Here is a 25,758-nt window from a genome sequence, read left to right on the forward strand (position 1 = left end):
TGATATTTAATGAAATATCAATACCTTTTGCTGAATTTAGTCTCCAGGGTCAGCCAAATACCTTACTAAAAATACTCATTTTCTATATTAAAGGCATCCTCAACTCAAGATTGCTCATTTCAGACCCTCCATCTTGAGCCACCTTGTGTGTGTGTTTTTTTAAAAAAGATTAAACCCTGGCTCTAGTCTAGAGAATATTTCTCATTTTATTTCATGTTAGTAGGCATCCCATGTTATGGACCTTGAGAGATGTTTTTCATGCTGTGGGAGAGTTTCCACCTGTCACCTAGCAACTAGCATCCCATATTTTTTATGAATTTTCCCTTCCCTTCTATTTTAATCAACATATCATATCACTGACAATCCATAATAGCAAGCAATGACGTGTGCCTTACAAAAATATTGAAAGTAGGTGCAATCCTGGTTTGAAAGGTACAGTACGTAGAAAAGCTGATGTGTTGTAGGGCTTCAGTGCTTTCCTAAGTTGAAGAAAATGAATTTAAGCCTATTCACACTTTGACATCCTCTTCCCACTGTGACCATATTCCAGCACATGGTGAGATCAAGACCAAGCAATTGCCTTGCACACTTCTTCCTTGTTCTCCAGACTACATTCAGAAATGAAAAGCCAAAGGAGAAGATCCTAGAATTACTTTGACCCCAAGAAGTGTGTGTGTGAGAGAGAGATTGATTAAGGAAGCAGGAGGAAATTGGGGCAAAGTTTGTGACCCCAATAATGCCTGCTCTGGATTGCATACATTGAAAAAGTAAAAAAGTCTTGAGCAGCGGTTCTTGAACCTTTTTCTCTGGGCCACTTTCAGAATAAAAATTTGTTCATGCCACGCCAATTTTTTTGTCAATAAGAAATTGGAAATAACTCCTAGCAGGGCTTGATTTAGAACACAGAACATGACACAGAACAAGACCAGGGCCCTGCAGGATTTAACTTCCTTCCGCAGGGCCTGTAAGACAGAGCTATTCCACCTGGCTTTCAATTTGATCTTAGCCTGATCTTTTATTTCCCCTTCCTTCCCCCCCTCCCCTTTTCATGAAGATTACCTGCTCTGGGATCCCACAGCTAATTCTCCCCTGGTCTCCTCGCTGGCCCAAATTGGACTAATTTAGTCAGCTAGCCCTGGTGATCATCTAATGTTTATTGGATGGATTTTCCCCCTAAATTGATTTTTGAATTCTGAATTTATTGTTATTCACGTTTTATACGGTATTTTATGCTGTTTTTTGTTGCATCAATTAAGTGTTTTAAATTTGCTGTTAGCAGCCCTGAGCCCGGTTTTCTGAACCGAAAAGGGTGGGGTATAAATAAAAATTTATTATTATTATTACTTTATAATATGATCAGGGGACAGCCAGAAAGTATAAAACAATGCAGCTACATAAGAACATGTCTCATTCCTGAAATACAGAATTGACTGTCCTTGAATTTTCCCACCACACTTGCCATCCTCTCCTGCCACACGAATGTGGTGCGCCACACCCTTTGAGAACCAGGTGGCTGGAGTGGGGCATGCAGCCTTATCTCACAGTCAAAACTAAAAGTTGCCACTAGCCATGATTCTCTATGGGAGAGCGTGGCTTCCTCTATTCATTGACACCTCTGCCGTGTACTGGAAACTAGAATCAGTGTTGCAACAGCAAATTCTGAAGTGCAGGGGCTTGCCACGACAATCCCTGTAGCCACATACCCATAGTTTAATTTTTCAAATTAAAAATGCAATTAATAAGTAGTCGCACTCTTTCTAAAACTGCAAACCACCACCTAAAACAACAAGAAAGATGAATTTTTGACCATAGCAGGCATTAAGCAGACCTATGCATCTTAGGTCCAAGTTATCTGAAAGACTGTTTTCCCCATACAAACCTGCCTGGATTCTAGGCTTTTTGCGGGAGCTCCTGCTACTCTCACAGGCATGCTTGGTGAAGACACAGGAGAGGGCCTTCTCGGTGGCTGCTCCCTGACTTTGGAACTCCCTTCCCAGAGAAGCTAGATTGGCTCCCTCCTTGCTGTCCGTCCACTAGCAGGTGAAAACCTAGTTCCAACAGGCTTTGGGGAACTGGCTGCTTTTAATGAAAGGGCTGGCGCTGTGCTGTTTTGCTTGTGATTGTCTGTTTTTAAAAGCTATCGTATATATGTTTAATTGTATTTTTGATGATTGATTTTTTTATGTTTTTAGCAGTTCATGTTTTTATCTGTAAGCTGCCTTGAGTCCCATCGGGGAAAAATAAAGAAATATACAGTGGTACCTCAGGTTACATACGCTTCAGGTTACATACGCTTCAGGTTACAGACTCCGCTAACCCAGAAATAGTGCTTCAGGTTAAGAACTTTGCTTCAGGATGAGAACAGAAATCGTGCTCTGGCGGTGCGGCGGCAGCTGGAGGCCCCATTAGCTAAATTGGTGCTTCAGGTTTCAGGTTAAGAACGGACCTCCGGAACGAATTAAGTACTTAACCTGAGGTACCACTGTACTGGCAAAGGGGGGACCAAGAAAAGGAGGAGGGGACAAGTAGAGGGCATTTTGTCCAATTCCCTCCAAACCTGGAAGCAGTCCTGGTATGAGTAGTAGTGTCGCTCTTAATGTGAAAGAAGCTCAGTTACTAAAGGGAGGGGGGCAATCCTATGGCAATATAATAATACAGTGGTACCTTGGGTTAAGATCTTAATTCGTTCTGGCGTCTGTAACCCGAGGTACCACTGTAGTAGCAACAATAATGGCATCCATACCAAGGCAACATTTTTTGCATCTCCCCCCCCCCCACTTTGTTTATCATCTAGCCCAGTGTTTCCCAACCTTGGGCCTCCAGCTGTTTTTGAACTACAACTCCCATCATCCCTGACTAGCAAGACCCAGTGGCAAGGGATGATGGGAATTGTAGTCCAAAAACAGCTGGAGGCCCAAGGTTGGGAAACACTGGTCTAGCCTAATGAAGGCTTCTGGCGGACTCAAGAACTTGCTTGCTGTTTTGCAGCGTTTTGGTTGGAATAAAAGTGGCAGTTCAACCCTTAGCCGTGCACGCTAATGCATAATCTTCCTCTTCCTCTGCTTAAGCTCATTCAGTGGGTTTCTCTCTGATAAAAAGCTTATTTATTTGGCATGCGGATTAGCAAACAGCGTCCTGGGAGATGACATCATTGCCCCCGCTGTGAAATAACAGTGGCGCTCAGTTCCCGCCCATCCCTACTCCATTACACCACTGGTAATAATTGGGGGGTGGAATCAGATTAGTTTTAGACCAAAAGTGCCAAGGGAGAGCCGCAGTGATGTGCGACCCTGTTGTGCTTTGTGTTCGAAGGGTAGTCATGTTGGAACAGCTCTGAAGTAGTGAGCGTAGATAAGCGCAAATCCTGGCTGTGGGAAGAGCTGTGAAAGGAAGAATTGTCGGATGAGTTGGTGGCAACTTTGCTTAGAGGGTGTCTATGAATTGCCCGTGGCAGAAACATGACAGTAGCCAGGCGTTTCCAATAGCGGGAAGCCAAGATGCACTGTGGGTTGTGCGTGTTTCTGTGTGGCATGTGTTGAAGAAAGCACTGAAGTCCGGAGGGTTAGGGGACAGCAAAGAATTGGAAACAATTGCAGGTCAGAAAGCTTTGCCTTTGTGAAACACCCCATGGAGCTTTTAAAATGTAATCTACAAGTAATTTAACAGAGCCTTATGTTTGGGTTGCTACACACACACACACACACACACACACACACACACACACACACAAACACTTGGCAGTCTCATACCATGGAAATGCATATGTTTTACATGCAGTCATGAAAGTTGGCTGAAGGGACCAGTTTGGATATTATTGGCACAGGGACGGGTTGCTAGCAGCTCAAAGGCATCGCTCTCCTGTGTGCTTTTTTTAAAAAGTGGGGGAGAGGGTTTTTTTTTAAAAAAAAAAACACACAAAAAAACAAATGCCTAAGGCTCTCCGGCTGACTTGTGTGCCAAAGAAAATTTGCCTTATGAAATGGAAATTCTGAAGCAATTCAGAAGATGCCAAGACAGAGGAAACAGGGAAAAGGCAGTTTCCGTGATAGATCCAAGATGGAGCAAAGACATGTCCAATCGCTAGAGCACTCGGAGGCCAACAGCATTATAATAGGAGGTTCCTTTAGCCAAAAATGTAACTGGTTCTTTCAAATCAATACAGTGGTGCCTCGCAAGACGAAATTAATCCGTTCCGTGAGGCTCTTCGTATAGCGGTTTTTTCGTCTTGCGAAGCAAGCCCATTGACAGCTTAGCGGATTAGCGCTATTAGCAGTTTAGTGGCTTTTAGCGGATCAGCTGATAAGCGGCTTAGCGGCTTAGGAAAAAGGGGAGAAAAGGGGGAAAAACCCGCAGGAACTCGCAAGACATTTTCGTCTTGCAAAGCAAGCCCATAGGGAAATTGGTTTTGCGAAGCGCCTCCAAAACGGAAAACCCTTTCGTCTAGCAGGTTTTCCGTCTTGCGAGGCGTTCGTCTTGCGGGGCACCACTGTATAGGGTTGATTACCCCCTCTGTTTGCCTTCCTGTCCATTCATATCCCTTGTTTTCTTTCTCGTTTTTGATGCAGATGGAACACTTAACAAATCTTCTAACCACGGATAGGAGATTTGGTGCCCTGTAGGAATTTGCCCCATTAGGGTACCAATGCTATTGAAATCCCACAGGGAGACATTTGTTGGGGAGATTGGGGGGGTGGTAGGGAAAGGGTAAAGAGCCCCTCCCTCCTCCACTGCTACTTCTCTCTAAATTCCTCTCCCGATGCATTTTTAAAAGTGGTGTTGCAATGCTTGCCTATTATCTGAAGAGGTGGTTATGTGACAGGAAACAGTGTAACTCTTGTGACCACCCTTCACTTGCATGCATGTGCTTTAAAGTTATTATGCATGCATGCACACACACAAAGAAACAGACACTGAATTTCTGGAGGCCAAGGAGAAGAAGTTGGAACCTCCGAAGAACTCCAGCGCACATTTGTGCTTACTGACAAACTTATGAAAGGCCATTCACAGTGACAGGGAAGATAGGGATATGTCTTTCAAGGTTCAGGTACCAGAAAACAGAGACTGTCAAAAATTTGGATAGTTGGAGTATCTGGTCTTTGAGCTGCAACCTTATACTCACCTGTTGGTAACTCAATGGGGGCTTCTGAGTGGACCTGTATAGGATCGCACTGTTGGTTCACTATTACAGTGGTATTGTTGTTGTTTAGTCGTTTAGTCGTGTCCGACTCTTCGTGACCCCATGGACCAGAGCACACCAGGCACTCCCGTCTTCCACTGCCTCCCGCAATTTGGTCAAACTCATGTTTGTAGCTTTGAGAACACTGCCCAACCATCTCGTCCTCTGTCGTCCCCTTCTCCTTGTGTCCTCCATCTTTCCCAACATCAGGGTCTTTTCCAGGGAGTCTTGTCTTCTCATGAGCTGACCAAAGTATTACAGTGGTACCTTGGGTTAAGTACTTAATTCGTTCCAGAGGTCTGTTCTTAACCTGAAACTGTTCTTAACCTGAAGCACCACTTTAGCTAATGAGGCCTCCTGCCGCTGGAGCACGATTTCTGTTCTCATCCTGAAGCAAAGTTCTTAACCCGAGGTACTATTTCTGGGTTAGCGGAGTCTGTAACCTGAAGCGTATGTAACCCGAGGTACCACTGTACAAGTTTAGCACTGGGCAGTAGGTGGGCATTTGGATTTTTCTGCCTTTGCCATCCCTGAGAATGGTTTGCACGCAACACACAGATGACACAGCATGACAAAACTTTCCTGTCAATAATTTGGATGTAAGGCAGTGTTATTAAGTCTGCCTGCCTTTTTCTACATCTAATCAGATTGCAGATTTATCTGTGGGTTAGTGCCATTCCTTTCTGCTTACATTTCTGGTGAAATCTAACTGCTTGGAGGAGTCTATAGTGTGCCCTATTATGAAGTCGGCAGTAACAGTGGAGGACCCTGCGTGATTCCTGTCATATCCATGCACTCTGTTTGCTAGGAGGAAAGTAACAGCTTTTGGATAGTCTCTGTCATCTTTAACTCCGTCCCCTTGGCTTTGCGCAAGAGCACAAATGTGAACAGAAACATAAAAAGGATAAAGTATATGAATCCCAAGGGTGCGATCTGGTGCTGAGCATCAATCCACGCTCCCTTCTTTGTCAGATTCTTTACAGTTTACATCAGGCTGAGGCAAAGAGAGCGGCTCGTAGGATGCCTTGTCACACTTCGTTATGAATACAGATACCCAGGAACAGCAGCAAGAAGAAATTGCAGCATTAAAATGATGGATGCTCTGCGTTGGTGGAATAAGGAGGCCAGCTGATGTCTAATTAACGTGGGCCTGGAAGCCCTTTCCTGGCCAGCTAAAGCAGGTGAGGGTAGCCAATGGGTCTCAATCCCTCGGTGAGATAGTGTGATGAATGTATGGGGTTGCTCGTGCGTAAGTTGCTACCTTGCCTGGCTAGTTAGCCTGGTCAAACCTTTCCTGCCTGGACAGCCCTTCACTTCGTGGCTGTTCAGTCGCTAGCAGAATCCGTCAGTGGGCGTTTCTTAAACTTCTTCCAGCACAAAAGCTCTTTGACGCCAAGTCTACGCCTACTTTCCCTGCGCGGAAGTCTTCTGCGCAGGGTGGGTGTGGGCAGAGGAGGACCTGTGCTCTCCCCGCTGGTCTCCAGGGAAGAGTCCTGGAGACCCTCTCCGATTCCCCCGACTGCCCCCCTTTATCCCTGGTGTTACGCTGATTTCCTTCCCCAGCCGAAGAGTTCCCTCTCTCCCTGCTTGCCCCTCCTCCGGTATCGCTTGGGAGCTCTGCCTCCACTCCTGGCTCCGATGTCAGTTCCCTGACAGATAGGGACTTCCCCTGCATGCGAAGACAGTCTCCAGCAGATGGAGCAGAGGAGATCAATAATAGGTCCGACCATCAAGAAGGTCATTTCGGCAGAGATATATTTGGCTTAAGGAGTAAATCAAGAGTGGAGTCCTAAGACAGATAGTGCCTTACACGCCTCCTTCCAGCTACTCCTGCAGCCAGGACCTGGGGCCCTCCAGAGATGGTTCACCTCCCAGATCCAGTCATCCCTGGCCATTGGGCATGCTGGCTGGGCTGATGGGAGTTGGGTTCCAACAACATCTGGAGGGTACCAGATTGAGCTAGTGAACAACACAGTCATAATTATTAAGGTTCATATTTTAAGAGGATTTCACAATAAGGGGATGGGCTTTTATATCTCCCTCCATCCTCTTTTTAGAAGCAGAAGCAGAATCAGTCCTACTTGCATTCAGTTTCAGATAGGTGCGATGGGGCAGGGTTGGAGATCTGGCTCAGAGAATGGTCTGCAGGAACATGATGTAGGTGAAGCTAAGCAGGCCTGGCTCTGCAACCTGCCTGGAAAGGAAGCAACCTGGGAACCATATGGACATAAGGCACTCTGGGATCTTTGGTGAAAGAGTCATGGGTACCCCAGGAATCACCTGAACCTTTATATCCTGGCTCCATCACTGAGATCATCTACAGGAATGGTGGCGGTAGTTCCCCAAGTTGATGAGGCTTGTTTGAGAACAAGAAGAAACCAAGTCTTTAGTGTCATCCGCCCAGTCCTGTGGAATATTCTGCCAGTAGAATTTCAGCAGGTGCCTTCTGTGTCAACTTTTAAATTAAGTTTTAAATCATGAATGAATGAATGTCTGCTGAAAACTTTTCTATTCTACCAGATCTATGCATGCAATACAACCTTCCACAATGGCTAATTGATGTCAGTTTTTCACTTTTTATATTTTTATTACTGATATTTTTTTTATGACACAGTGATATATCTATATCTATTACAGTGGTACCTCGCAAGACGAAATTAATTCGTTCTGTGAGTTTTTTCGTCTTGCGATTTCTTCATCTTGCGAAGCACGGATTTTGGAAAAGCTTCAAAAATCACCAAAGTCTTCAAAAACCTCAAAATAAGGCCACCACACTGCGTGCTATGAGTTGCTCCTCGAAGTCAAGTCGCAACTGCACCCCCTGAATGCACGGTTTTAAGAAAAAGGAAACAAACTTGCAAGACAAAGGAAACAAACTTGCAAGACGTTTTTGTCTTGCAAAGCAAGCCCATAGGGAAATTCGTCTTGCGAAGCAACTCAAAAAACGGAAAACTCTTTCGTCTTGCGAGTTTTTCGTCTTACGAGGCATTCGTCTTGTGAGGTACCACTGTATCTATCATCTATTTATATCTATCTATCTCTCTATCTATCTATCTATCTATCTATCTATCTATCATCTATCTATCTATCATCTATGTGTGTGTAGTTAGAGGGGCTACTGGAGGCTCAGATGTGACGTCAATGAGATGGAGCACTTCAGGCTGCCTTGGGACTATTGCAGCTTCCTCTGGATTCTGGTTCTCCTTCAACGTCTCTTCTCCAGCAACCTGCTTCCCCATGCATTCATGCTAAGCCATGGGTTTGGCTTAACATTAGATGCAAACTGAGCCTCTGTAAGATGATTTTTGGTTTACCTCTTTGCAGAAGAGTACCCCCCATCATGAGAGATCTCACTACCAAGAGACTTAACTCCCTCAATGAGAACTGCTCTGTAGTTGTCTTCGGAAGCAATTAAGAATACAGTGGTACCTCGAGTTAAGAACTTAATTCATTCTGGAGGTCCGTTCTTAACCTGAAACTGTTCTTAACCTGAAGCACCACTTTAGCTAATAGGGCCTCCTATGGCCGCCGCATGATTTCTGTTCTCATCCTGAAGCAAAGTTCTTAACCCGAGGTACTATTTCTGGGTTAGCGGAGTCTGTAACCTGCAGCGTGTGTAACCCAAGGTACCACTGTAAAGCATTTGGTGGAAAGGGTTAATTATGAAGTGATTAAAACATAAAATGTTAGTAGAGGTCCCCCGTGATTTGAATACCAACAATGAAGATGTTTTCTTACAACTTGGCAGTGAAGAGGCAATATGTAAAAGCCAGCCAAAATTTGATGGCATAAATAAAGGCATAAACTTTCAGATTCCACCCTCCCCACCCCAAAAAAGGGCGTGCTGCCTCAATCCCTCTTTTTTTTGAAACTTGAGAGTATACATCCACTGTTTGTTTACTCTTCCCTCCAACTGTGCTTAGGTTTGCTCTGTAAAATGAACAGGAACTACTCTTTGGGATGCTGAAAAGTTTTGCTCAGAAGCCGGCAGTTTCATTTTTGATGGACTTGCCTATTAGCCACAAAAAGTATTGATACAGCATTTCATTACAAATTAGAATAATTACTGGGTATGAGATTTAGGTTCTTTTGCATGGTGGGGGGTTAATCCTACATTTATGCTCCACCTTTCTTCTGCCATGGAACCCAAGGCAACAGGTTCCCAGGCAGTCCCCACTCACTCATCAAAAGCACTGACCAGACCTGCGTAGCTTTTGCAAGTTGGTAGCCTCATGTGCCTTCAAGCCTTATCCTATATTGTTTCACTGACTAGTGCAAGGGTACAGCAGGGGGAGAAAGGGAGAGAAAGAGGGATGCACTGGGCAAAAGATTCCTGCCTTGCTGGAGGCTGAGGAGATGACCCTCCTGGTTGCTTCCAACTCTACAATTCTATGGTTCTGTGGATACTAGCAGTTGGAATATTAACATTTATTGTTTAGTCGTGTCCGACTATTCGTGACCCCATGGACCAGAGCATGCCAGGCACTCCTGTCTTCCACTGCCTCCCGCAGTTTGGTCAAACACTGTCCAACCATCTCGTCCTCTGTCGTCCCCTTCTCCTTGTGCCCTCCATCTTTCCCAACATCAGGGTCTTTTCCAGGGAGTCTTCTCTTCTCACGTGGTGGCCAAAGTATTGGAGCCTCAACTTCAGGATCTGTCCTTCCATTGAGCACTCAGGGCTGATTCCCTTCAGAATGGATAGGTTTGATCTTCTTGCAGTCCATGGGGCTATAAGCAATAATATCAAAAGTTGGATATACTGTACCACAACTGGCATGAGTTTATTGATTTTTGAAATAGATATTGGTAACCTCAGACAAACCTGTGTTGAAATGAGTTTGCCTTTATAATGTTGTTTCTAATACTTTTAACGTTAAATGGTTCATTGTAATTTCATTACAGTGGTACCTTGGTTTTAGAACAGCCTAGTTTATAAACAACTTGGAAATAGAAGGCTGCAAACCCGGAAGTAGGTGTTCCGGTTTGTGAACTTTGACTTAGAAGTGGAACATGTTCCGCTTCCTGTTGAGTGTGTTCCGTTCGTAAATTGAGTCCCCCGCTGCTAATCAGAGGCTTCCTGTTGAGTGTGTCGGTTGTTGAGTTCTGAGCACCCACGCAACACAGAGGTGATATTTGGAGCTTTTGTTTTTGCTAATTTTTTGCATTTTTGTTTGTGTGGCCTTTTCGTTGTTGTTTTTTTACTGTGACTTGTTCTTTGTTTTATGGGACTGACTTGTGACTGTGGCTTGTGACTTCGTTTTTGTGACTGTGTGGAACCCAGTTCAGCTACTGATTGCTTGATTGTGTGACTGCAGAAATGAATAAAAGCCCTCCATCCAAACAATGACTATCATCAGTGCACATAAGATTTTTTTAATATATAATTTATATCGTCTACAATACTGTCTTATTTATTTTATAGTACAGTACATTGATTATTGCTTTCATTTTATGGATCAATGGTCTCATTAGATAGTAAAATTCAGGTTAAATTGCTGTTTTAGGGGTTGTTTTTAAAAGTCTGGAACGAATTAATCCATTTTGCATTACTTTGTATGGGAAAGTGCGCCTTGGTTTTGGAACGCTTTGGTTTTGGAACAGACTTCCGGAACAGATTAACTTTGGGAACCAAGGTTCTACTGTATTGGCCAAGTGCTGTTTAGTTTCTGTGTGTGTGTTTTTACCGTGTGTCCTGGAATACGTCTGGCCAGTAACGTCTTTCAGTTCAATCCTGTACATGTTTACACAGGCGTAAGGCACACTGAGTTAAGTAGGTAAAGGTAAAGGTAAAGGTACCCCTGCCCGTACGGGCCAGTCTTGACAGACTCTGGGGTTGTGCGCCCATCTCACTCAAGAGGCCGAGGGCCAGCGCTGTCTGGAGACACTTCCGGGTCACGTGGCCAGCGTGACATCGCTGCTCTGGCGAGCCAGAGCCGCACACGGAAACGCCGTTTACCTTCCCGCTGGTAAGCGGTCCCTATTTATCTACTTGCACCCGGAGGTGCTTTCGAACTGCTAGGTTGGCAGGCGCTGGGACCGAGCAGCGGGAGCGCATCCCGCCGCGGGGATTCGAACCGCCGACCTTTCGATCGGCAAGCCCTAGGCGCTGAGGCTTTTTCTCAAATAAATGTGTGCAGGATTGCAGCCTGGCTGAAATTATCTTAGGGTCCTAGCCAGTGTTTGAGCTTTGGGTGTCATATTTTTTTTGGTCATGCATTGCAAGTGTTGCTGGATTGAGCTGGTATAAACATTCCCCTTGCCCCCTGGTCATCTAGCACAGCAGAAGCAGAGTGCTTCAAAGTAAGTGCAACAAGCAACATTTCTTTCAAATGAGAAAACAGAACGACTGCTTTTGTTTTGCTGAAGTGAAAATTAACTTAGATGGGTGGCTAATCTTATTGACTGCATTAATTTAACTGCTGCTTAGCTGCTCTTTGGAGATTTGCATAATGGATGAGATATAGATGTTCCAGCCTGCACAACAGCAAGAGTTTATTCCAGTTCAGTATGCATGACCAGTGTGCTGTTTTATTAACATGATTGCTACAAATAGCAGAGATATCAGAGCAATGCTCATACAGTGTTGGGAATCAGACCATGAGATGTCATGAGCTGCCTTTTTTGTAAAAGAGATCGTCACTTTGGTTTAATTCCTTAATGCATACAAAAACTTTTGGAGGGATGAAAAGTGACTGGCGGATCAGTGCCATCACTTGGAATGGCTACAGCCTTAGAAACTGAGCTATGGTTCCTATGTTCTAGTCATAGCAAGTACTTATTCACATAATGCATAATTAATTTTTGGAATTCATTAAGGGAAGGATGAAGTGATGGCTGCCAGCTCAGATGGGTTTTAAAAATGGATTAGATGAAGTTCCAGAGGACAGGCTTATCAATGCCTATTGGTCGTAATTGTTAAATGGCAGCACAACTGCTGAAGACCAGCTGTCAGGGGTAAACAAGTATCATTCTTTGTGTTTTGCTTGTGGGTACCTAGAGGCATCTGGCTGGCTGGAGACAAAATGCTGGAATAGATGAGTCTGATCCAGCAAAGTAATCCCACAGAAGGTGGGGTGACTCCTTCATTATTAAGGTTAGGAACACTCAGAAGTCGCTTGGGCACATGGAGGTGATTTATGGACACATGCCTTTAATGTGGTTCTTTCTTCCGACTCTGCCCCTGGCAGTTTCAGATTGCACCAAAACATCCCCAGGATCTGACCCCTGGTTAAAAATGGTGCCAGTGCAACTTGGTAAAGGCTGGTGGCAGCTGGTGGCCTAGGGAATACATGCTGGAGAAGGCAGAAGAGCCTACACAAACCCTGTGGCCCAACACTAATCCCATTGTACAGGATCAGGAGACTTAGAGATGCTCTGACCCCAAGCAATTGGCTTGCATTGAAAGTAAGACATGTGTTGTTGTAAAATAGGGATCCACTCACTGTACTGAATTTATTCCACGTTTTTAAATGAACAGCTGGAAAGATAAATGATGGAAGTCAAAGTTGCAAAATCTTTTCTTAATAGCTAGTGATTTATTATTCCTGTCATGGAACAGCGGGTAGAATGGCTGTTCTTTGATATAATTCTAAATGGTCCTGGATTTATTGAAGTGTTCATGCAATATTTGAACTGTGTCTCTCCTGGTGCTTTATGGGAATCTAGCGTGCCCCATGATTACTTGGAGCAAAGTAATGGGAATCAGGAGAAATGGTTTAAGGGTCTTAAAAGCCTTGAGTTCTATTCCTCGCAGTGCTGTAAAGTCTCCCAACGAGAAGGACATCACCGGTCAATGCACACATGGGCAATGGGAGCAGGAAATATTTCTAGTCTGCGGGGATACCGCATGTGTATTCAACACCCTCTCACACAGGACATATGAAAGAGAAACTTAAAATACCCATGCAGTCATTATAGCAAGGTTGGGGGAAAGTAAAGGAGATTGTTGTTGTTTAGTCGTTTAGTCGTGTCCGACTCTTCGTGACCCCATGGACCAGAGAACGCCAGGCACTCCTGTCCTCCACTGCCCCCCGCAGCTTGGTCAGACTCATGCTGGTAACCTCGAAAACACTATCCAACCATCTCGTCCTCTGTCGCCCCCTTCTCCTTGTGCCCTCCATCTTTCCCAACATCAGGGTCTTCTCCAGGGAGTCTTCTCTTCTCATGAGGTGGCCAAAGTACTGGAGCCTCAGCTTCACAATCTGTCCTTCCAGTGAGCACTCAGGGCTGATTTCCTTCAGAATGGAGAGGTTTGATCTTCTTGCAGTCCATGGGACTCTCAAGAGTCTCCTCCAGCACCATAATTCAAAAGCATCAATTCTTCGGCGATCAGCCTTCTTTATGGTCCAGCTCTCACTTCCATACATCAACCACTAAATAGGAAAAGGGATTGTAGTTCTACGATAGAGTACATCAAGGTGTGTGTGTGTGTCCCATGTTCTGTTGCCAGCATCTCCACTTAGTAGGATTCTCAGCTGGGAAATACAGTGGTACCTCAGTTTATGAACTTAAACTGTTCCGGAAGTCCGTTCTTAAACCAAAACCATTCTTAAACCAAGGTGCGCTTTCCCTAATGAGACCTCCCACCGCCGGTGCCCTTCCACCGTTCGGATTCTGTTCTCAGACTGAGGTAAAGTTCTCAAACTGGGACACTATTTCAGGTTTTTCGGAGTTTGTAAACCAAATCATTCTTAAACTGGACTGTTCTTAAACCGAGGTACCACTGTAGCTCTCTCTGTCGCTTTCCCTCCCTCCCCTGCCTCTGTTTCTGAGACCTGTGAAACTCAGACAATATTCCACTAGGTCAGGGTGGGAGACCTTCAGCTTGTGTGCCAAACTTGGCCTGGCAAGCTTCTCCCTTTGACCCATCAGGCTATTTGGAGCAGGGCACATCACCCACCCTACATCTGGTTTCAAAGGAACAATCAGGAGTTCTACGTAAGACTGGCTCTGAAGATGGAAACTTCAGCTGGTGCAGAATTTGGCAGCCAGGTTGCTCACTGAGGCAAGATGCTTGGAGCATATTGCACCGATCCTGGCTTGACTGTACTGGCTGCCAGTTTGTTTCAGGGCCCAGTTCAGAACTGCAGTAATGCTTCAAGGACTACCTCTCTCCATATGAACCTACCTAGACCCTGAGATCATCCTCTGAAGCCCTTCTTTGTGTGCCTCCTCCATGTGAGGTCCAGAGGGTGGCAGCACAAGAATGGGCCTTTTCTGCAGTGGCTCCCCGTCTGTGGAATGCCCTCTCCTGAGAGGCTTGCCTGACACCATCTTTAGGTGCCAGGCAAAAATGTTCCTCTTCAACCAGGCCTCTGGCTGATTAATATTCTACAGCCTTTTAAACTGGGGGAAGGGACAGGATTGTTGTTTCGTGTTGCTCTTGTTTTTATTATGTATTTTGTGTTTTTTAAAATCTTGCATTCTTATGTAGTGAACTGCGCTGAGATCTACAGATGAAGGGCAGTACACTAATTTAGTAAATATTGACAATAATAAAGAGAGTTCTCAGTTATTCCTTTGCTCAAGCAATGCGCACTCCCGATGTCTGTCAGCTGATGGGTGTTGAAAGTGCACCTTGCTCTGGGAGAAGAGGGAAACAGTTTCCATCGAAACCACTTTTAAAACCTTCATCCCATAGGTTATGAAGCTGTACTGTTGACACTAAACATCCCAGATTGAACTGTACTGTTAACCCTAGATCCCAGACTGGATGCTGTAGGAAACTGTGATTGTCTAAAAGTGATGGTGAACATTTCCAAGCTCTTCCTTTTCAGCCGAAGTGTCTTACCAGTGGGTCCAATTTGTTTCCCACCTTAATCAGGGCTGGGCGATGTATTGTCCAAAACTGTTTTGACCTGGCAATATATTGCATATCATGATGCGTGTGTGTGTGTGTGCTGTGCAAAAATCACACTGTGGGGAAAACTGTGAAGCCATTCTATGCTTCTACACAGCTCCATCCTTATTTTGGACATCGTGATATATTGGTATATCGTTTAACTGGTGATACGCTTCAAAGTTGAAAACCAGATATTTCCCACCCCTAACCTTAACCTGCTATGTAGAAGTGAGCAGCGCGGTTAAGTGTTAAGTGTGCTCATCTGTCGGTGACATTGAAGGCTTGGGCAGAGGCGAAGTTGTCATGCATGTGAGAAGAGAATACTTCACGGTGCATTGCCAGATCTCCATGCTGCATGACCAGTTATTCTGTGCTAAAACACACTAATGAGGGCTTAGAATCGCAACAGGGAGCAATTAATTAATGGTGCCTCTTGAGTTTATCAAAGGCGCTTGCACTGAGAAATCTTAATACACTTGGGGATATTTGCTCTTCCTCGTAAGTCGCTTGACATACTTCTTTCAAGCACTTTTTGCTTTTAAAAATATAGCTGCTTTAAAACTTTGATTTCCCGGAATGAATAAATCTACAGCCAAAGGCTCTTCTTTCATATCTTTCTTTTCTGAATTTGATCACAATTGCTTCATTCACTTGTTGTCCTTTTCACCTAAGAATTTTTTGCCCGAGTAGACTTCGCCCCTTCTCATTACTAAACTCTTCGTTAGTTTTCGTTTAGCTAGAAGTACCAGGATGAAATGGTAGAACCTAGAGGTCAAAGTTCTGTTGGCAATAATAAATGGTTACCTTCCGGTCTGATTTAGGAGGAAAGTGCCATTGTTTTCATTGAACATAAGCAGTTCCTCGCCTTAATTCTTGAAGGCTGATGGATGACTTTCTTGGTGACATGTTGCTTCTGAATTCATTGGTTAGTGCTAACGCTTTGTTTGGCACAGATTTCCAGGTGGAGGCACCTCTCCATCTTCTGCCGTGACAGCTGATGCAAAGATTTGTTCCTGCAATGTCTCTGTCAGTATTCAGTGCCTTTGCCACCTAACAGTTCAGTTTCCTTATATTTATAATGTTAATGCCAAAGATGCATGGCTTGTCTTGTGCTTGTGCCGTGGGACTTTTCTGCTGCCCCCTTCCCACTACCACCTTTGCGGCCCCTGAAGTTCTGTGGGACCTTCCAGAACAGAAAGTGGTTTGGTGTAGGGGGAGCAGGTGGGATAGGCTGGTGACTGGGAGAAATCAGAGAATTCAGCAATGCAGATTTTGCATTACAGTTGGAGAAAAGTGTGAGGGTGAAAGATGTGACTTTCAGCTGCCTAGATAAGCTATGCACCAACATATAAGTGTTCCTAATATATTGATTTTAGTATTTAACCAGTCATTATAGCCTACTTTCCTAGGATCACATTTGAATCCATATTCTACTGGATCTGTCATGTTGATGGTTGATTTATCCACTGAAAGCTAACTTCTAGGAATGTGCACATTACCTCCTGTTTGTATTACTCCACATTTCCCCTGCCTTGCATTTCATTTTCTAATTCAGCTTTCTGGGTGGGGCAGACAATGGAGTATGATACTGTGATGAGCCATGGCTTGTCACAATGGGAAAAAGCTACAAGAAGCCCCAGGCCCTTTCCCCACTCTCCTACTCCAGAACATGTTCAAGGAGAGCGGAAACCTTTGCTTAACTGCACTTGAGTGCTATGTCTGAACGCTAAACTGTGGTTAATCTTAACTACATTTTCTTGAAACGAGAGGGCTTCGCAATCCATAGTTTGAAGTTGGCTTAAAAAACACCTCAATGTTTTGATTAGCCACTGTTTTTCAGGTTTAGATAAGATGACTAGCTGCCGTTGATCAGAAACTGCAGCAGGAGAGCTTCCATCCTTCCCCCCCAAAGCCACACTGCAGAATGGAAGGAAATGGGGCTTATTGTCTGAATGCAGCCAGTGTTCCAGTTCATATCTTTCCACCAGGCACTAGTTCTTTCTCTTTCATTCACGGTAGAATGTGACTATGGAAAGGATCCCAAAGTGTTGGCCATATATGGGTTGTTCCATTTAAACTTATTGCTACAAATGCTTCCTGACCAGCTCTTCTCCTATCCTTGGCTATTGACCAACACAATAAAACCCACACCCCTATTCCAGTCTCTTTCCTGCCCCATTTTGTGGCTATCTGCTTCCTATCCACCCCATTTCTCACACACAATTGTAACACACCAATACAGTTTCTAGTGAAGATGAGGCTTAATTCACTTCCAAGCAATTGAAAATCAGCCTGAGTCAGTAGCTGGACAAGTAAGGAACATTAGCATTAGCAACATCATTATCAAAAGTTTTTGTTTTCACTTTGTAGAACTGAGAACCCAAAATGTTCTGGATAACTGCATTTGCCCACCTTGTTCGAGCTTTAGGAATCTGCAAAGGCAAACCCTGTGGTAAAGGAGGGATGCTAGACTACCAGCTTTCACTAACCAACCAACCAACCAACCCAACATCAAACTAACATTTCTCACTCCATATATACGGTGCAGGCCGCTGACTCATGCTGACCCAGCTTTTTCAAGCATTAAAGAAACAGCGGCCATTTTAGCCATGACAGGAAGAGATTGAGAGAGAGAGAAGGAATGGGTGAGAGAGAGACAGAGAGAAGGAGAGAAAAAGAGAGAAAGGGGAGGAAGGAAGGAAGGAAGGAAGAGAGAGAGAGAGAGAGAGAGAGAGAGAGAAGGAATGGGTGAGAGAGAAAGAGAGAGGGGAAGGAAGGACGGAAGGAAGGAAGGACAGACAGGGAAAAGGGAGAGAGAAATATGGAAAGAGGGAAGGAAGGAAGGAAGGATAGAGAGGGAGAGGGAGAGAGAGTAAAAGAGAGATAGAGAGTAGGGGAGAGAGAGACAGAGAGGGGGAGGGAGGGAGGGAGGGAGGAAGGAAGGGATTGAGAGAGAGAGAAGGAATGGGTGAGAGAGAGACAAAAAGAAAGAGAGAAAAAGAGAGAGGGAAGGAAGGAAGGAAGGAAGGGGTGGAGAGAGAGAGAGAGAGAGAGAGAGAGAGAGAGAGAGAGAAAGAAATATGGAAAGAGGGAAGGAAGGATGGAAGGAACATCTCCACATTCTTGGTTGTATAACCAAAAATCTGCATGCACCATGTAGCCAGTGGGTCATTCTTTAGAGCATTATATAGTTATCGCCCAGTTTCCTGTCCTTGTAGCTGCTAGAAAATGACGGGGTGGGGTGGGGGGAAGAAAAGTGTCTCTGCAGCCAGAATGTGCAGGATTTAACCAAACTTGAACCTAAGCCTATGCAACTTGTTACCAGAATGCACGAGGTTTACTGAAGTCCAAATTGCCTTCTGTACAGGACTGGCGAGTTTCATTTGACTTGATGGGTCCCAAGTTATGTGAACATGCTTTAATGACAGTGTCAGTCATTTATCTTCCTGGTGAGATAGAAATAGACACTGGATTTTCCCCCTGTTTAAAAACCAAATATTTAAAAAGTTCTTGTAGCATGGGCGTAGCCAGGATTTATGTTGGGGAGGGGTAGGACACCCACTTGGCACCATCCTCTGTCTGGCTCTGTCTAGCAGATTCGGAATGAAATGTCTCAACAGCAGTTGTTTTGAATTACTTTCTTTTGACCCCAAGTTCTCAGAAAAATCTGTCAAACTCTTCAGTCATTTGAAAATTATGCAGTTAAATAAAAAAATAGCACCAGGGAGTACCTTTCATGTGGTTAACATTTTGCAATATTACAAAGAACACACCTTTTTTCATCTTATTTTTAAAAATATCTAAACTAAAGCAAGTTTTCTTGGATTTACTGAAATCCTTTTCAGCACTTCCACGTGATTGGTCAGTTTGTGGAAGACACACCCACCTCTCAGTCGGGTTGCCAGTTGTGTTGCTAGAATGTGCCACAACAATTTCAAATATTCTGATTATTTCTACTTTTAGTTGAGTTTTTTTTATTTACAGTGGTACCTCGGGTTAAGAACTTAATTTGTTCTTAACCTCAAACTGTTCTTAACCTGAGGTACCACTTTAGCTAATGGGGCCTCCCGCTGCCGCTGCCGCACAATTTCTGTTCTCATCCTGAAGCAAAGTTCTTAACCCAAGGTGCTATTTCTGGGTTAGCGGAGTCTGTAACCTGAAGCATCTGTAACCTGAGGTACCACTGTACTTGATGGGGGGGCAGCTGCCCTCCCTGGCTATGCCCATGTGTAGCATTCCTTCAGCTACCTGCCTCTCCAAACTGGTACCGAGCAAAGGAAATCTTTGAAGGGATGCCAACCCAAACCTGCCGTATGGAGCAAAAGCCAGTCCTTCCTCCCCGCTGCAGCAAAGAGGCAAATACGCTTTGGGACAAGGAAAAGAGGTGGCGAAAGCCTTGGAAACAAGAGCGAAATGTAAATGTGTTAAATGGCACATGAACTAGTTTGGCTCCGTTGATTTATTACTGGAAAAACTGTCAAAGGTTCTGGTTAGCTTGCATTAAGAAAAAGAAAAGGCACTAATGCAGTCGGGGCAGAGGGGGGGGGGGATGGTTAAAGTATATCAGCTGTAAATTGGTGCAAAGCACTAAAAGGGACATTAGCCTCTAATCAGATTCCAACACTTCATTAAACCTGCCGGCTGGCTTTGAGAATGGTTCTTTTGTCTCCCATCTCTCTGCCCCCTCCTGGGCTTACTTTCAATGGGAGGGGGCCGCTTTCTCCATTTGGGCAAGACCACCTCCGGGATGCAGAATAGCAGGCTTGGCTCATCCTTCATTTTCCTACAGGCTGTAAGCAGCGATTGGCAAAGCTGCACAGTTGGTGACCCACCAGGGGCACATCAGCCATGTGTACCAGCCTGTGGAGGCTCAATAAAACCTCCCAGTTTTGCTTCTTGCCTGTAAATGCAAAGAAGAAGAACTGAGGAGGGGGAGCCAAGCCCCTGGCAGCCTATAATGTATGGCTGATGGGCTGCTTTTGGCTTGACAGATCCTAAGCTAGGCAGGTCTGGCTCCAGGGATATTTTATTGTAGAATCGGGCCGTCTTGCAGCGAATATCAGGGTTGGCTTTTCACAACTCACAAAAGAGGGAACAATTTTAAATGAAAGGTTTTGAGTGTGGTTGAAATGAGAGCCTCGCTGGTCCCCCCCCCTTTTTGACTCCACCCTAGGCTAATGGCCAAGCCACAGATGCTGGATGACACCCTAGGATGTGAAATCTGGACCCAATAAGTAAACACAAACTTTTTCTAGGAAGAGGATTAATTCTGGAATGATTTCTTTCCATGCTTTGGAGCACCTTAGTTGAACACTCCTAATCACTTATTAGTTCACACACACGCACCCCACCTTCACACACCACTCCGATAGGGAATTAGCTAAACCCACATTTTCTTTGTGTTCCTTAGGGATGACTTTTCCTCCTAAAAGCAAGTAAAGGCTTTTATTTGATTGAAACTTTTATGTATGTGAAGAAGACCCAATGCATCAAATTCTGCTCCCAGATATTCAGAATTCTGAAACAAGAAAGCTGAACCTTACACCCTGTTTTTTAAACTTATTTTTTGCAAATTAATAAATTTTCACACAGTCTCTTATTTGCATAATTTACTTTGCAGAGCTTTGTTGGTGCAGCTGCGAAGGGCACTGAACTTCCATCCCCTATCACAGGAAATCAATTTCAGCCACTTTTCTCACTTCTCAGACATTAAAGCAGGCATTAAACCATGCCTTTTGGAGCACATCTTTGCAGCCATGATGGCTAGAAACTTGCTATTTAAAGAAAGAAAACCTGAGATGCTTAGGAAGCTGAACGATGTGCCCAACAGCACACTCTGTTCTTTCCTGTGGAATTATGACATAGTCATAGCTCTGGTTATGTAACTTGTAAGGAAAGTGACCTCAGAAAGTAAGCAGTGTTGATATTTTGGTAATATGTTCTAATTTATTTAAACTTACACAGTTGATGAATTGCTTGACTTTCTTTCTTTTCTTTTTTAACTTCCGAGAAGTCTTGAATTGGTTTAAGTGCCCTGGTTATTTCATGGCTTCTCAAAGCTCATCCTTGTTTTCCTTGTTCTCTTTAAAGGACATTAACACATTGGAAGCAGAATGTTAATGCTTGATGGGATGCCTGCAGTCAGAGTCAAAACAGAGCTGCTGGAATCGGAACAAGGCGTAAGTGCGAGTCTCTTTCATCACAATTTCATTTTCCTTTTTGCCTAGTCACGTTGTTGGTAAACCTTCACAGGATTTCCCTTTGCTTCTCTCCCTATTTTCAGAGGAGCGTTTGTTGCAAGGTGCCAACCAATTAGTGGCAGCCACAGACATGCAACTTTCTTTTTTGTGTGTGTGTAAATTCCCTTCTCCTGGTCGACTCAGGTAACATCTCTTTCCTCAACACCTCCAGTCCACTTGGCCAAGACATCTCTGTTAATCAGGAAGCTGCAACATGACACCTTAAACCATGGGTAGCCAGTGCAGTGCCTTCCCGTTGTTTTGGAGTCCAACTCCCATGAGTCTCAGCGAGCAAAACTAATTGACAGGTATGATGGAAGTTGAAGTTGAAAACATCCATAGCACACAGCAATGGTAATCCCTATGCCAAACCATTGGTTTTCAAACTGGGTGTGAGGAAAACCTTGAGCTCCTTTGGAAGCTTTGCTGTGGTTCCTTGTGGAGAAGATCAGGGGTGGTGGACAAGATTTCACCACTTGCTTGCAGCTACTGATCATCCCTTTAAAAGGCAGTGGGGAACCTTCCCCAGGTATTGAAATTGAAATACTTTATTGTTACTTGTGCAACTTGTATACAGTGAGATTACACGAGCACCCCCCACTCAGCTCTCTTAGTCTTAATTCCCCTTGTTTACTGACGCACACCCACCAAATCCAAAAGTCAGTTGCCCTGTTGTGATCTTTTCCTTTAGCAGCCTAACAGCCCATGGATAGAAGCTGTTCTTTACCCTGTCGGTGCGACTAATCATGCTTCTGTATCTTCTGCCCGAGGGCAGGAGATCAAGAAAGTGCCGGCCAGGGTGTGAATCATCCCTGAGAATTTTCCTCACTCTCCTGAGGCAACGTTCTTCCGCTATTTCATCCAGCGGATTCACAGGACAGCCCATAATATCTTGTGCTGTATTCACCACCCTCTGTAGGCACTTCCTATCAGTTGATGCCAAACCACCATACCACACCGTGTTGCAGTATGAAAGGACACTTTCTATTGTGGAGATTAGAAGGAGATCATCAAATGTTGATTGACATCGTTCTTTCCCAAAACTCTGAGGAGATGGAGTCTCTGTTGGGCTTTCTTAACCACCTGGGTTGTATTGATTTTCCAAGTAAGGTCTTCACTGAGATAAACTCCTAGGATAAACACCCTTGCCTGGGCTCTGCATATCATTGGACTGTTAATAATGCCTCTTGGAGGATAGACAAGAAGGTGTGGGTGGGTGGGTGTACATGTGTGGAAATCTTTTTCCGGCTGGAATGGGTCCTCCTGCAAAATGGAAGATCCATTCTATCGTTCTTCCCACTTTTGCTTCTGGTCCCACCTGCTGCTGGAAAGCATTCCACAAGGAGATGCAACCCTGAAGCTGATGCAGATTCCCCACCCCTACTTTACAATGGGCAGCGGGCTGGTAGCATTGAGTTTTCCCAAAGGTACACCCTCAGTTCGTGGGGAGCAACGCGGGGCCCTGTCCCCCAAGCACCTTTGCAGGACGCATTGGTGAGTGGGAGCAGGCCCACGTCTTGCCAAGAGATTTGGTAGAACACTGTGCCTGGACGTGTTTCCTTATATCTGTATAATCAAAGAAGCTCAGTGCTTTCCTGTTTGTTTTGTTTTTCATTGAATTGTAGAGTTGGAAAGGGCCATGAGGGTCATCAAGTCCAATACCCTGCAATGCAGAATTTTTTTTGCCCAATGTGAGGCTTGAACCCTCAACACTGAGATTAAAATTCTCATGCTCTACTGACTAAGAGGACTAGAAAATCCCCTGAAGGGTCTAGGCCATGACAGACCCTTCCCAGTAGCTCTAATCCCATGGGTTGAAGGCGAGCCCAATTGTCCCCACCCTGAACATTTTAAAAAGGTCCAGGCCATCAGGATAAAAAGTTCTGGTCCAGCACTCAGACATGAATGCCTGCATTCACCTGTTCCTTATCGCTGTAATGGAGGCAGTCTGCTTCACTCTGTAGCATGGGTAGAACCAGTCCCCCAATTCTGTATCATCCTTTATGGTTCTTGTCCCACCCCCATGGTTATGCAGCAGTTTTAGCTCAAAACTGGGTGAGTATGCGAGACACGCCAGCTCCTCTTTGAATTTGGAATGAGTTCCTATCAGTTACAGCCCCTGGCCCTCTGAGCTCTAACTAGGTTTAGCGAGAGAACGAAGCCACGACTATCTGTGCAGTGGAAGGAAAGGTAATCGTAGTACTAATGATTATTATGATGGCAGCATAAAGCCTCTGTGAGGGAGGCTCAGAGTCTTTCCATCAGTGCAAGCATGACTTAGTTCAGTGATTTTATGTGTTAAGACTGCCTCTCCACCAGAGAGATCTAGGCAGGATCTAGAAAATAGTTGTGCTGCTATGTTGCTTCAGAACAATTCAATTTATTCACATGGAGTAGCTAAGCTGGGGTTTCTCAATAGGTGGCCAGAATCTATAGAAATGGGGGGCGGCAGGTAGATAGCGATGAAATTAAAACTTGAATCTGATGCTTGCCAGAGAACCTCTAACTGTTGAATGGAGGTAGCTGAAGGGAGGTCCTTTTATGTTTGGCCATGCAACTTGTGCATCATAAGAACCTAAGAGCCCTGCAGAATCAGACCAAAGGTCCATCTACTGCAGAATCCTGTCCTTGCGCCATAGGCCCCAAAATAGGGATGTCTGCTTCATCAGATGTGGCAAGTTCCCTTTCAGGTTGTTAGGGGCAAGTGCCACCAGTAGTTTATGGAAGAAGCAGCACCAGTTGGTTGGTGGCGCTTTTTCACAACATCCAAAGCTTCAAGAGGTAGGGAGCCGAGTTTTCTAGGGGCTAAACAAGCCGCTGTGTGGCTTTATTGAAAATGTGCTGGCCACATGCTTTGTAGCTGCTGTCTAATGCACCTAGATGTTACCATAGTAGCAAAAAGTGAATAGGTTTGCCCCCAAATGGTCATCTCTCCGCCTGCACTTTCTGCCTTAGTAACTTAATGCACTGCTCCGTGAATCCCAGTGTTGTGAGTGGAGATAGCTGCACCGAAGCCTTGCGTGAATAAAAATGTATAATGAAATGATGGGATAGCTCCCATCCCTTTTTGTACACCTCTTGTTCCACAACCCTGCAGCAAAGCTTGTTGTTGCAAACTCTGTATTGTGCTTTGTCAAGTAAAAATGAGAATATGCCTCCTGTGGCAGATAAAAGTGGTAAATAATCTTGTTTGTATGTTAAACTTTTCAAGGACTGAAAGAGTGATATTCCTTTTAAGCATTATTGGCATTTTTGTTACCGCCTTTGTGGAGATGATTGCTCACATAAGTTATCTTTCAGACCTCTCTCCCTCTCCCAGATTTTGTCGTCTTTATTTCATGCTTGAAGGAGAAGTTGTTAAGCTGTTATTTAGAGACGCCGGCATTCCATTTGTGATGCTCTGTGCCTTGTTGCTACCACAGAATGCCATTATTACACATGTCTCGGGGCCCAGCAGTTTGCAGCGAGAAGGAGTTTGTGGATAAATGGCGGTTTCATGCTTTGTTGGTGGGGAGCATGAATTAGGCACACCTGCAGCAATCCTCCAGCAGAACCAGGCCCTTGTGTTCACGTGTAGAACCGTCATTAGGACTTCGTGAAGTCACTGGGCGTGCCAAATGTCATGCGGTATTAGCAGTCTCATCCACGCTGAGCCTCCAGGCACCTTGGAAAGAGCTTTAAGGCAGCCTGAGAATTTATCCAAGTTGTGCTGGACATCACACACTACCTTCTGGACCAGAAATTGGCATCTCCCGGTGCAATTTAGAAATAAGTTTGGTCCCTGAGAGATCTCAGGAATCCAGGCTGAATTTTGGTAAGGAGGGGAAGAAACGATGCCCTCCCTAAAGTTTTAGCACTTAAAGACTCACAGCCGAATGTGCGCTGAAAAATATTGGTAGCGTGGGTTACTGTACGTGAAGAAACTGCGCCCACTTTGCTGCTCCCCACACCTCCCTGATTGCACAGAAAGGAAGCAAGCATCCAATTCAGACTAGCAATTGTGGGTGTTGGGAGTGAAACAAAACAAGCAAGCAGCCCCCAGTTGCGATGTGACTTCTCCCTAAGAATCCTGGGAATTGTAGTTTGCCTGGGGCAGCGGTTCTCAACCTGTGGGTCCCCAGATGCAGCGGCGTAGCGTGGGTTGTCAGCACCCAGGGCAAGGCAAGTAATTTGCGCCCCTAACCCCTAACCTGCCACCGCTGCCAGCTTTTTCTTGCTGCTGCCTGGGCTGGGGTATTTACGGTAAGGTAGCCACGGCGGCGGGGGCGGGTCCTTGTCAGGTGATCTGAGGCGAGTTGCCGCTGGCGCTGCTGCCCAAACGACGCCGCTTGCCCAGAGGAGGAGGAGGGCAAAGAGGCGAGGAAAATGCAACATGGCCCAGCAGCTGCAGCGCTGAGAGCTGCTGCCTGCCGGATGCCTTCAGCCCGGACGTGCGCACAGCTCATCGGTTCCGCGAGACATGGGGCTCTGCTACAGCCTGCGCCCGAGGCTCTTCGGCGACT

The 25,758-nt window shown here is 45.0% G+C and overlaps 1 protein-coding gene across 4 annotated transcripts in view; it reads left to right on the plus strand.

The window, feature by feature from the left end:
- KLF12 (KLF transcription factor 12) overlaps window positions 1-25,758 on the plus strand; it is a 235,750-nt gene that overhangs the window by 68,610 nt on the left and 141,382 nt on the right. For 3 of the 4 annotated variants that reach the window (XM_079972930.1, XM_079972933.1, XM_079972931.1), the window contains exon 2: window positions 21,108-21,196. In XM_079972930.1, coding sequence (XP_079829056.1) covers window positions 21,131-21,196 — 66 coding nt within the window. In that variant the 5' untranslated portion in view covers window positions 21,108-21,130. Of the gene's footprint in view, window positions 1-10,235; window positions 10,303-21,107; window positions 21,197-25,758 lie in introns of those variants that run through there. The other variant, XM_079972932.1, reaches the window with a different exon arrangement.

This window comes from Podarcis cretensis (genome assembly GCF_951804945.1).
Source record: "Podarcis cretensis genome assembly, chromosome: 4".
NCBI classification, from domain to species: Eukaryota; Metazoa; Chordata; class Lepidosauria; order Squamata; family Lacertidae; genus Podarcis; species Podarcis cretensis.